The sequence below is a fragment of the Anguilla rostrata genome, chromosome 1 (assembly GCF_018555375.3).
Source record: "Anguilla rostrata isolate EN2019 chromosome 1, ASM1855537v3, whole genome shotgun sequence".
NCBI classification, from domain to species: domain Eukaryota; kingdom Metazoa; phylum Chordata; class Actinopteri; order Anguilliformes; family Anguillidae; genus Anguilla; species Anguilla rostrata.
The window spans coordinates 13,861,596-13,873,836 of NC_057933.1; the positions used below are offsets into that span (position 1 = coordinate 13,861,596).

At 39.5% G+C, this 12,241-nt stretch overlaps 1 protein-coding gene and 1 long non-coding RNA gene across 3 annotated transcripts in view; one reads left to right on the forward strand and one right to left on the reverse strand.

Annotated features, from left to right (window-relative positions):
* lrfn5a (leucine rich repeat and fibronectin type III domain containing 5a) overlaps positions 1-3,330 on the forward strand; it is a 35,817-nt gene extending 32,487 nt beyond the window's left edge. The window contains exon 3 of the mRNA XM_064323487.1: positions 1,725-3,330. Coding sequence (XP_064179557.1) covers positions 1,725-2,667 — 943 coding nt within the window. The 3' untranslated portion in view covers positions 2,668-3,330. The remainder of the gene's footprint in view (positions 1-1,724) is intronic.
* LOC135248665 (uncharacterized) overlaps positions 1-12,241 on the reverse strand; it is a 291,561-nt gene that overhangs the window by 27,752 nt on the left and 251,568 nt on the right. The window contains exon 5 of one of the 2 annotated variants that reach the window (XR_010328473.1): positions 1,721-2,857. The exons of the other annotated variant lie outside the window; for it this stretch is intronic. This is a non-coding gene — a long non-coding RNA (uncharacterized LOC135248665). Of the gene's footprint in view, positions 1-1,720; positions 2,858-12,241 lie in introns of those variants that run through there. 2 annotated transcript variants of the gene reach the window in all.

Consider the following 12,241-nt stretch of genomic DNA (forward strand, 5'->3'; position numbering starts at 1 on the left):
TTTAATTTGCATCGATATGAATCGACAAATTGTTATAACCATAGCTGGTAGCTTATTGGGGAAGTGCATTCGTTCAAAGGTTTTTCCCCCCCCCAGCAGATTGTTTTTCTTACCAGAACTTTCCACATCTCTATTTTCTCCTTTAATACATGCACATTGAAGTATATACGGAGTGTGGCACAGTGGGTAAGGAACTGCGCTTGTAACCGAAAGGTCGTAGGTTCGAATCCCGGGTAAGGACACTGCCGTTGTACCCTTGAGCAAGGTACTTAACCTGCATTGCTTCAGTATATATCCAGCTGTATAAATGGATACAATGTAAAGTGCTAAGTAAAAGTTGTGTAAGTCGCTCTGGATAAGAGCGTCTGCTAAATGCCTGTAATGTAATGTAATATACAACAGTTTCACTGAATCATGGCAGTGTGTAGTAATACCCATTATCAGTACCTGTAATGTAGTTATTCAAGGGTTTCCTGACATAATGACCTCACAGAATAAGTGGTTCACTAATACTGATGTGTTTTCTGACCTGACCACATTGTGCTTCTATTGTTTTGCAGTTATGTAATGGCTAACCATATAAAGTGCTTTTAAGTGTTTCTAAACAAATTAAATAAACATAGAATAACTTCAAATCCTGTCAGGGAAGCAAGGATTTAGTAAAAATATGTTTATTGTCTGAATCCTGCATTTCCGACAGTAAGCTCCCTTGTTAAAAAAAACGTTCAGTGGTCTGAATACTGAACCCAGGTGGAAATTGCATGCTAGAACCCCTCAGTTAACCTACATTTTATAGTTATTATTGAAAATGGCAATTATCAATTAAATTACTGAATTCCTTGATAGGTCAGTCTACAGTAACATGGTGGAATCAACCAATCAACCGAGTCAAAACAAATAATATATCAGGTCTTAATATTAAATAATTTAATCAAATAATAAACAGTCAATAGAATAACTAAATTAATGAAATGACGTAATATAACCACTATATGTATGACAATCCTCAACACGCAACCAGCAAATACATGCTCTAATAATATATCACTGGTATCAAATGAAGTTGCACTTATGTGCAAAATATGTGGTTCATTTAAATTAATAAGAGTTAAATAAAAAAAAGCATCCCGAGGACAACCTATACATGAAGTCTCTAGCTAGACAATTTTGTCTAATAACATTTTCTGATGTATAGTGTGCTGCTACACACAACATATTGGTTCATCTTTCATTGGTTCATCTTTTTAAGATGGTGTATTAGGCTGACTTCGAGGTCTGTGCCACCTTATCTATGACCAACTTTTTGCCTCCTGTATCTGCCCTTGAATATTGTCCAATGTGTGTTTACTTAATAATCTGTATGAATGATAAGCCATCACTGGAATGGACTATGCTATTACAGGATGCATGTTATGCAGATGAATATGACAAAAAATTGTAATCGCTAAGATTTATAGTTCTGAAGAACAGAACTGCTATGGGGGAAAAACAGTGTACAGATGTTTACTGATTTTATTTATTTATTTATTTTACAGAATGTACTTTCAGTGACTTTTGAATTGATTTTGGAACACTGGCTCACAAGCTTGTTAAATTTTCCAGTGTGTGCAGTGTGATCTCCTTGTACACTGAGAAAATAGTCAATCATTTCAAAATCATATGGTTGAATATGAATGCATTTTTGTGTGTGTCTTAATTGTGTATTCTCTTTTCTCTCCTGACAGAATGATTCCACCTACAAGCAAAAACTTCCTGGTAAACAACCTGGCAGCAGGAACGCTCTACGACCTGTGTGTTTTGGCCATTTATGATGATGGCATCACCTCTCTGACAGCCACCAGGGTTGTGGGCTGCATCCAGTTCACCACCGAGTCAGAGTACCTTCGCTGTCACTTTATGCAGTCGCAGTTCCTCGGGGGCACCATGATCATCATCATCGGAGGTATCATTGTGTCCTCCGTCCTGGTGTTCATCATTATCCTGATGATCCGCTACAAAGTGTGCAACAGCAGTGACCCCAACAAGGGCACGATGGTCACAGATGTCCATTCTCAGACGAACGGGGCGCAGTCGCAGGGGTGCTCCGTCACCCCGTCGATGTCGAAGCAAGCCGTGGCGCACGAGGGCGATGCCTGTCACAAGGCGGTGGCGGGTCATGACACGGTGACTCACTGTTCTGAAACCTCCCTCCCGGATTGCTCCACCGCTACCTCTATGGCGAGCCAGAGCTGGACCCCCGGCTCCTCTGGTTCCCTGAAGCCAAAACGCAAGGCCGCGCCAAAGCCCTCCGTCGAATCCAGGATCGAGGCCCTGCCCATTGCGGAGACCCAGAACACGAACCGGAATAACTCCACGGCTCTGCAGCAGCCTGCTCCCGCACCCCCTGCCCGTGTCAAGGAGGCACCAATCTTCAGAAGAGCACACACAAGGTCAACCCCCAAGTACCTGACCCTGCCTATAGAAGGGGTTAAGGCCAAGCGCAGGTACTCTCTAAATGAAGACTTGTCCAAGTATCACTGCTACATTGGTTCTCAAAGGCTGGGTAGTCTATGGTCCAAGAGGAGTCTTTCTATGAATGGGATGCTGCTCCAACTGGAGGGCTCAGACACAGATGGTGGGAAAGCCAAATGTTCGAGTTCTGAGTGGATACTGGAAAGCACTGTGTGACTGTGGTTTTTGCACCGTTATTCTTTTCTTTCCCTGAACAGTTTTAGGTGAGTTTTTGTTTCAGATGGTCAAAATGCAAGTGGAGGCTTATCTTGTTGGAACCTGGAACACCATCTTTGTCCCCCGAAAAGATGGCCTTTCCAGCAGGGCTTTGAACCGACAGCACTGTCCCCTGTGTGACAGCGCTAACCTCCATACAAAAAAACAAAACAAAAAAAAACAACAAAAAAACTTTTTAAAAAACAAAGGAAAATCACACCTATACATAAGTTAAATATGATTATTATCGTGAGAAAAAAGCATTGGTGCCTTCCTTTGCATAAAAAAATTGGCCTCTTCTGACAAGCAGTTGGAAGCACCAACGAGAAACCACTTCCCATCTGGGATGTGGAATGGGGAGGAATGGAAACGATTTCACAAAAAGCCTTTTTACAGAGGAAATAACATTTCCCGCATATTCCTGAGATGAAAAAAGAAGAAAGACTTCTTATTGGACCTCTTATTAAATTGTTATTTTTTAAAGAAAAAAAAACCAGAGCTTTCTTTTCAGTGACAGTATTATTGCCTTTGTTTTAAGGCACAAAAAAAATCTCTGTACAGAAAAACAACATCTGCTGTGTTGTTATGTTGTGTAAAATTAAAAAAGAAATAAGTATACCAAAATGTTGTCATGGTGGTGACAAATCTAAAGAATTGAGGCAGATATTGATTGCATATGCTGCATCCTCAAACGCAATGTGTCTTAACTCAATGTGAAATAGACACGCTAGGTGTTACAGTCTGAAATAGATGAGATCAGATATTAATAGAAGTGGACTCACACACTGAAAGAAACATGATCCTTGTTCATTCTGATTCTGATATTATTTTATGATGTACACCTATAAGTGTGAAAGAGTATGGATAATCACAATGATAATGTTTTGGTCACAGTGTTTTGTGATCAAAATGTTTGCCATTGTAATTTGCACATTCAATGCACATTATAGCATTATAATTAACAAGGTTCATGTTTGTTTCTTTCCTGTGTGCGAGTACAGTGCTTTTACGAGAAACTGAACTTAAAGGAAAGACTGACTAAAAGTGGTGGTAATACATCTTGCATCTAATATTCAGTTAAAATCACTGATTTAGTGGGTTTAAGAGTTGTGGGACATAATCCGAGAGAGGCTAAGCAATGTAAATGTGATGTCAAAATCCTGATTCACAACCCTGTGTACTACACCTAATGACGGGTCAAGGCTGTAATTGATTAAGATTACTGCCATCTAAGCACAACATGACCAATTCAATGTTAGAAGAGTGATAATAATCGGTATCAATTTATATTTTATTTCTATTTTCAGTATACGTTCTTAGTACATTAGCCAGTTTTTTAACCTCTTATCCCCTCCCCTTTGCAGTACAGAAGTGGTTAAACATGCCACCCAAAGCACTAGTGATGATAATACCTCATAAAAGCTCTCATGACCTACCTTTAACGTTCTTACAGTAAGTCCTAAATACTGTTGATTGTAAGAGGCTTTGTGCAGATCAGCCACAACTGACACAGATCTGAACATGTGACACTCTCCCATGAATATTGTATGGGTGTAGCTCTGCCATTGCAAATGAGCTGCTCTTAAGGAAATACACTTCATGTTAAGCAAGTCCTGCACCCATTCACATTACAGCATCATCAGGATGCTTTTTGGTAGTGCTCCATGATTTTTGAGTGCATACAATTTTATAATCAACAGTTAATACAATGTTTATACCGGTTTAGAATAAAATATTTTACCTCTGTGTGATATTGATGTTTAAAGCTTTCAAGATAAAATACAGCTAATTAAGTGCTCTGAGTGTGGTTATATAGACATCAGTCCTGGGTCAGCAGCTGCCCGGGATTTTCTGGTATTTAAGGTCAGCCTCTCTGAATAGCATGGCGTTCAGTCATGTTTGTTGATCTGCTGAGTAGTCTTTGAATCCCCTGTGACAGCTGTGTTTGAATCCTGCTCAAAGACCATAATGCATGGAACTAACATGATTACAATCTCAGCTTTGAAATTGCTTTTCGCATTATAGTTCTCATATTTGAAAATGTATGAGTAGATTATCAGCACCAAATATGACATAATATCTATATTCAAATTAGGAACAAATTAGTACTTACTGTACCATTGTTTCAAAGTGTTAAAGGGTTCCCAACATGTTAGTCAATCAAAAGTTAGTCAGTTAACAGACCTGTGAAAAAATAGCGTACAGTAAAGCTTACAATTTTTATTTAAAAGTTTAATATTTTGTACTTTTATCTTAAACTTGGAATTACTTGCTGAGTCACTGTCATATCACCCCCCCCCCCCCTCCCCAACCACACACACCGAAGCATATTAGGCAAACACACATTTCTAAAGTGTACTAGCCTGCAAGCTAGTGACCATTTTGAACAATGCAGGTCAGACACAGCTACTAGAGTAATGAACCCAAGCCAAATTAATCCTTGCTACCCCTGGCGTGATGCTACTGAGGACTCCAGATAATGGCCAGCATGATTAAATAAACTGTACATAATTCACAGTGGCTATGTGCCATGTGTCATCCATCCATCCATTTTCTAAACTTCCTACTCCTGGTCAGGGTTGGGGGGGGGGGGGTGTAGCCTATCCCAGCAAACATTGGTTGAAAGGCAGGAATACACCCTGGACAGGTCACCAATCCATCACAGGGCCCTCACTCACACATTCATAGTCACAAAGACAATTAATAGACTCTCCAATTATCTAACCTGCATGTCTTTGGACTGCGGGAGGAAACCGGAGGACCTGGAGGAAGCCCTCGAGAATGCAGACACAACAAACTCTACACAGAATGCCCCACAGCTGGGATTCAAGTACTTCTTGCTGTGAGATGACAGCACTACTCACTACACCACCACCATCAAATTATCACTACCATTATCAAATGATACATGATGAATATTTGAAACATTTAGAACACATACACTTGGTATGGTAGAAGAGAGACAGGACTGTAGTTGTGAATAACAGAGGGGTGGGTTTCTTGAGCAGAGGGTCACAGGAACTTATTTGAAGACTTCAGGGACACATCTACTCAACAGGCATGACTTCAGCATAAAGGAGATGTACAGAGTGTGTCAGGAGAGATGGGCGAGGAATGGACAAGGATAGTGGCGAGGAAGGGATCCAGGAAGCAGGTAGTTAGAAAATGGGAAAGCAGAAGTTTAGATATATCTGTAAGAGGACGGAATGCAGACATAGAAAGTAGGGGAAATCAGTGAGAAGAGAAGGAGGGTTGTCTGGGGGGTGGATTAACTGAGGAGTTGGAAGACTGCACCATCCTGAAGGAGCTGTGGATGTCAGTAACATCAGGGTATGGCAGGAACCACTTTGATCTGAATAAGCTGTTTATACTCCCTTTATAAAACTCAAACAAAACATGGATGTTGTTCTGAATCATGATGAACAAGTCAGCAGGCAGACAAAAAGAGCTTTTCCTTTCATTCTTCCACCACAGTAAAACATCTCAACTCAGTCATTCTGGTAAACAGGATCATTTTGTTTCCAGGTTAATTTTTTATGGGGCTGTGACTGTCTGTTAGGCTATGACTTTGACGGCTAATTTTAAAAAATCACTGTAGCTGCCATGTATGCAAATACATACTCAGCATTCCTTCATACCTTACCTCTACTTCAGAATGACCTCAGTGTATGTCGATATGTCACCACCGTACAATAATCCACTATAATCAGGCTCTTGTAATGGGGATTACTGATACACAGCTGATGTGCCATGTTCCAATACAAATACAATACAAAATTTTAACCTGCAAATCAAATGACCTTTGCCATGCATAATTTAATGAAGCCCTTTCTGCACTTTTCATGGTTTCATACCAGATTGATCCAAAAAAGGGGTGGATTTAAAAACACTACATGATATAATGTGTTTGCCGTAAATGCAGGCACAGTAATCCACAGTCAATGGATCAGTGACACTCGATTGGCCACCTGGTGCCAGAATCAACAGATGGGAACAGTGAGCCATTTTAAATCCCCGTAAGCCCCCTCCCTGCAGTCAAGAGGAAACAATATTGGATTCTCATTCATCTGCATTCCCTCTTTCCAAAAATAAATATACATGCATGCACGCACATACAACAAGTTCTAGAATTTATCATTATGACATGATTACAGTGACAAATGAGCAATGATTATCACCTGCACCAGTAACGTGCGCTGCTGTCATATACCACTTGTCTTATAAATAAAATTCACTCTCAAATGCTTCTTAGGAACAAGGGAAGACTGGTACGCATTGGGTGGGCAGTGCAAATAGACACAAAAATGCCCATGGGTGCAACTACGAGGGCCATTGAACAAAGTAATAAAACCTAAGCACACTGTCACCGTTCAGAAGTTCAGGATGCACAGTGGCCTTCGTGTCCAAAAAGGGCTTTATCTTGTTAAAGCTGGCGGTAAAGCGACTTAGAACTTTCCCTTGAGGATAAGAAAACATCGCTTTGCATTCTGCTTGGAGCCTACTTCCACAGGTAGTGACTGGGATAATGAGCGATTTTGCCACACAAAACTAATAACGGCATCAGTGATTGGTACAAAACAAATATCATGGCCAATCATTGGTCATGTTATCAGTCATGCATGTGCTAAAAGGGTTTGCACAAGCAAAAGGTCTTAGTAAAACAGCTCAAAATACAATGCAAGGCACCTTAGATTCCTCTGCACATTTACAGTGATCTTGTATGGCCCTTCCAATGGGTGTCACAAGAAAGTGTATGGGTGGAGTATATTAAATATACAGAAAAGAAGCAAGGATGTCTTAGATTAATTGTAGCATAATTTAATGAGATACATTTATCGCCCATAATTTTGTGCACATAAAACATCATTTCCCAATGTGACTGCTCATATTTTTGATAATCAAATATGACTTATGTTTCTGCCTGAATCAAAAGTGAAGCTTTTGACTATAATACATTTTTTCTTTTGTGAAGATATTAAATATTTACACATTTTCATTTCAAGCTTGCAGACAAACAAATGTGAAAATATGTAGTAAAGATTACCATCTCTAATCAGATTTCAAAAAACAAATTTGTCAAAATATTCTCCTCCAGGGCAACTCTTTCTTCCCCACCCGTTCTTCCACCCAGCCATGCTTACCCCCTTTCCCTATCAAACTCCACTCATTCCAAATTTAGTGAATCTGCTTTTGCAAAAGGCTTATAGGATTATAATTTTTGTATCCTCCAAAGTAAAATCAGGTACTATCAAAATGCACATCAACACATTATGGCGCGCATTCGTCGTGGCATTGTTTCGACAACCTCATGCAACGTCACAACATTTATTTCCATCCAGAATTGCATTAATTTTATTAATTTATGCGGCAATAAAATGAAGTCAGTTGAGTAGGACCAGGTTATCCCATCAATTGATTTTTTTTCCCTGACAGCACAGGCATATTCCAGGACGACAATGCCAAAATTCATCGGGCTCAAATTGTGAAAGAGTGGTTCTGGGAACATGAGGAATCATTTTCACACAAATTGGCCACCACAGAGTCCTGACCTTAACCCCATTGAAGGTCTTTGGGATGTGCTGGAGAAGACTTTAAGGAGCGGTTTGACTCTCCCTTCGTCATACAAGATCTCGGCCAAAAATCAATGCAATTCTGGACGGATATAAATGTGACGTCGTCACACAACAGCAATTCTGACGTTGCATAAGGTTGTTGAAACAATGCCACGATGAATGCGGGAGACTTTTTTTTTTGGCCAGGCAGTGTAGATTGATGTTCCATAAAATTCAACAGCCTAAGACCTTGCAGTACCGTGACAAAAACAATGGAGAGGTTGTCAATTAAGTTAGAAGACAGTACACGTGTAAGATACCACAATGGTGATGGAACTGGCGTGAACAAGAGTGTCTGGTTTCAACTGATACAAGAGCAGAGTCAACTGAGAATGCAGTAGCCACAAAGTGATGAGCAGCAATGCTGTGAACATAGGTAAGCCTCCCTCAAGCAGGCATTTCTTCTTTCGATGATAGAAACAAAAATACATCGCAATTCCCAATAAAAGTGACACAGAGTCTATTGTCCTTTCCTGAAATCAAAACAATACCAGCAGCAACTGCTACCTTACATGTGTATTACGAGTCCAGCACCCAAGTATAATAACACTTTGTGGCCTTCTCCCATCATAAATGAACCCGTGTCTTTTCCTTCCACCCCCACGACTTGTTCATTTTGCAGGGATTTTCCACCTGTTGTTCTATTGGTGTTATTATTCTTTCCTTAGTTGGACCACAATCTGTGTCGTTTACCCTTGTAAAGTTTTTTTTGTACGCCACCCAACACCATGCATCTTTTCTTTACATTCCCAACTATTCATTTCATTAAACCCAATTAATAGATGTCATTCCAGACTTGTTGGTGTTGTATTCCTATGCTATACTATGGTATTGTGATGCTGTCTCCTTGTTGACCATTACCTGTACTTCCTGATCTGAATTCAAGTTTTCTTTTTCTTGTGGTTCCCTTGCTACTTGCTTCATATCCACCGCAATATCCATTGTTTCCTACCGCAAAATTGTGAATGAGAGCATTGAATGTATTTAACTGAGTAAATAGAACCAGTCTTAAATCAGGTTTGTAATGTGTCGGTATCTGCAACCGCAATATAGGAAATGTGTCCTCTGTGATTATTTTCTTTGAAAATCCTCCATGAGGACCAGATTTACTGTGTCTTATGTCCAGGTGGAGAATGCCAGGTGTGCCTAGCTTTTCACTGTTTGACTTCACTTCAAAGTCTGTTAAGTTCATCTTCATGCACTCGCCCAGGCTGCCCTCTAATAATCTTGACTCCAAATTTCTTCTGATAAAACAGTATAGCACCTGCTCATACAGGTAAAAAAACACATGACTATATATCGCCACATCTCTATCTATATCCATATCTATACATGCCCACACATACAGCTGTTTCTCAGCATGTTTTCTTACTTCATTTTCCATCACAAACACTTATTTTAATGATGTTTTCATTGCCTAGTCTAGGTTCCTGCACATTAAACAACAATATGTCATTCTGGAATACTTTCTCTTGTTACATATTTTTACAGTTTTACTTTGACACAATGAACAACAACCGTTGTATTCTTAAGCACTTTTACGCATTGTTATAATCTATGGTCATATTTTACATATTTAACAATACTTAAGTATTTTAAAACACTTTCTTGACATGATTGTCTTCTTTTGATACACTCTCCCAAGCCAAAGTGCAGAGCTTGCTTGGACAGCATCGGTTGGTTGCAGTTGGGACAAAACACAACGTAAGCGTGGGACTGACTGGACATGAACTGCAAATGATCCTAAATGACTTCATGACATAAGAGCAAAAATGCAACTGAGTACTGAGTTCAGCATACAGCGAGGAGCTCCAGCGTAAGTATTTTGGGAAAGATGCTTAAAATGGATGTTCCAGTTGTCTTTAAATTAATTCCGAGGATAAATCTGAACAAGATGACAATGCAATAATAACAGTCATATCCTGAAAATGTGGATGATTATAGTTGTCTACATAGCCACCATGTAATTTGGTTGAAATGGGCTGAGTTGGGAGGAAAAATTCCTCATGAGCCAGATATCCTTAGAGGTACCCATAAAACCTATTCGACTGGCTGAGTGTCTACAGTGGACTGAAGGGTAAAAGGAATGTGCCACCAATGCAGTTTCTTGAAAAACCTAAAGACCACTGTTCGTCTTGAAAAAAATGGAATATTATTTTCCTGTCCCAGGTTTAGCTGTTTTGCAGTCTGCAGTAAAAACCCATTTGCATCAACGTGGCTGACTGATACTTCCCTGAGCAATGTGAAATTTCCTGAATGTTTCCTACTTTGAATGTAACATTATTATTATGAATTTTATTTTTTTACTGTACTTTGCCTGGCGGTCCCCAAAGCCTCAAATGTATATTTCCTTTTATGGCAAGGCTAGTTTATGGAAATGCGTCTTAATGAATTCTTAATGAGGTCTCAGTGAGTTCTCCCTGGATTACTGCATCTCTTCAATGCACACTTGGAAAGGTATGCACTACATATTATAAGAGCCTGTGTTTTGGAAAAGGGACTAACATGACTCTTCTGTGGTGAGATGTTGAACGAACAGGCCTTAAAGGAGGAATTTCCAATCATTACTTTGGAAATGGTGGCTTTATTGGTCCAAAAGAAGAGGAAAAGTGTGATCTTCACATTCCATCTTTTCAACTAGTTTCCAGTGCCCTAAAATTCATGAGGCACATGTGACTTGATGAGTTTCTCTCCTTACCTTCATCTGACACACAGGTCCACTCACATATCTCAGCCTACATTGTGACATCACAGTCTGGATGAACAGCTGACACCTGAAGCTCAATCTGGCCAGCTGGTTACCAGGAATGCTCAGTGTTAAAAAAATGATGAGATGTGTGATGCTGTCCAACTGACATTTGGTAAAGCTGACAGCATTATTAAATAAATCCCGTGTTAGCCAGTGGACTGATGCCTTGTTCCGTAGTTCCTCCTATGTTTTCAGATCATTCATAACATCCAACCACATTGAGCCAGATGTGACCCAAGTCCCAGTTTGATTTTGTATTGAACTAATACTGGTTTATGCATAAAGCTGATCTTGGTGGCTCAGAAGATGCATCAAATACAAATATGAAATTCTGAATTTGCACAAACAATTCCCAATAGCCATGTGCTTTGGCAACAGTTCTATGACTTGAAACAGAAAAAAAAAACGCACTTACTTTAATCACAAAACACATCTATTTTGCTCTTGAGCCATATTTTATATGAATTTGTTACAACTGATCCTCTGGAGAAAAGCGTAAAATGCATTCAGATTTATTTGGTCCACCGTTATCCATATCGGTCTCTTGAATCCAGTGCCAGAATATGATTAGCATTTTCCTGTAACTCCAGCAATTAAAATACCCATCATGTCCCCAGCGAGCTCTTATTGTCACTCTATTTAGGTAATTTCCCTTCTGTAAACTTAAAAAAAAAACCTCTGGGGTTCCATCTGTTCCAGAAACTACCTAAAAACTGTATGTGTGTGTGTGTGTGGGGGGGGTGTTCAGTAGTGTGTTAAAAAATGTGTTCAAATAGCCATGAGTCTGTGATAAGTGTTTATGGTTTGGTTAGGTGATTTTCCAGTAATGATGTGGGGGGAGAAACACATAGATAATCTGTGAATATATACTATATGAATATGTGAATATGTATTTTGATGCAAATTTCAAAAATAATTTGAAAACAAAGCCGCATTAAGGCAAAAAAAAAACAATATAAAATCAACATTGTGATAAAATTCTTTGCAAACTGAACCCAAACTATTATGTATCTGTGGAATAGAAACTGAAAAACAGATACAGAACCAGTGGTAGTGTCAGAATGATACACATACTGTATGGAGCAAGACAAGTCAATCCCCATGAGTCATCCCTGCCACTGTCTCCATAGGGTGGGTTTCTAGGTAGCTATCTGTTTTAACGGCAGCTTTACAA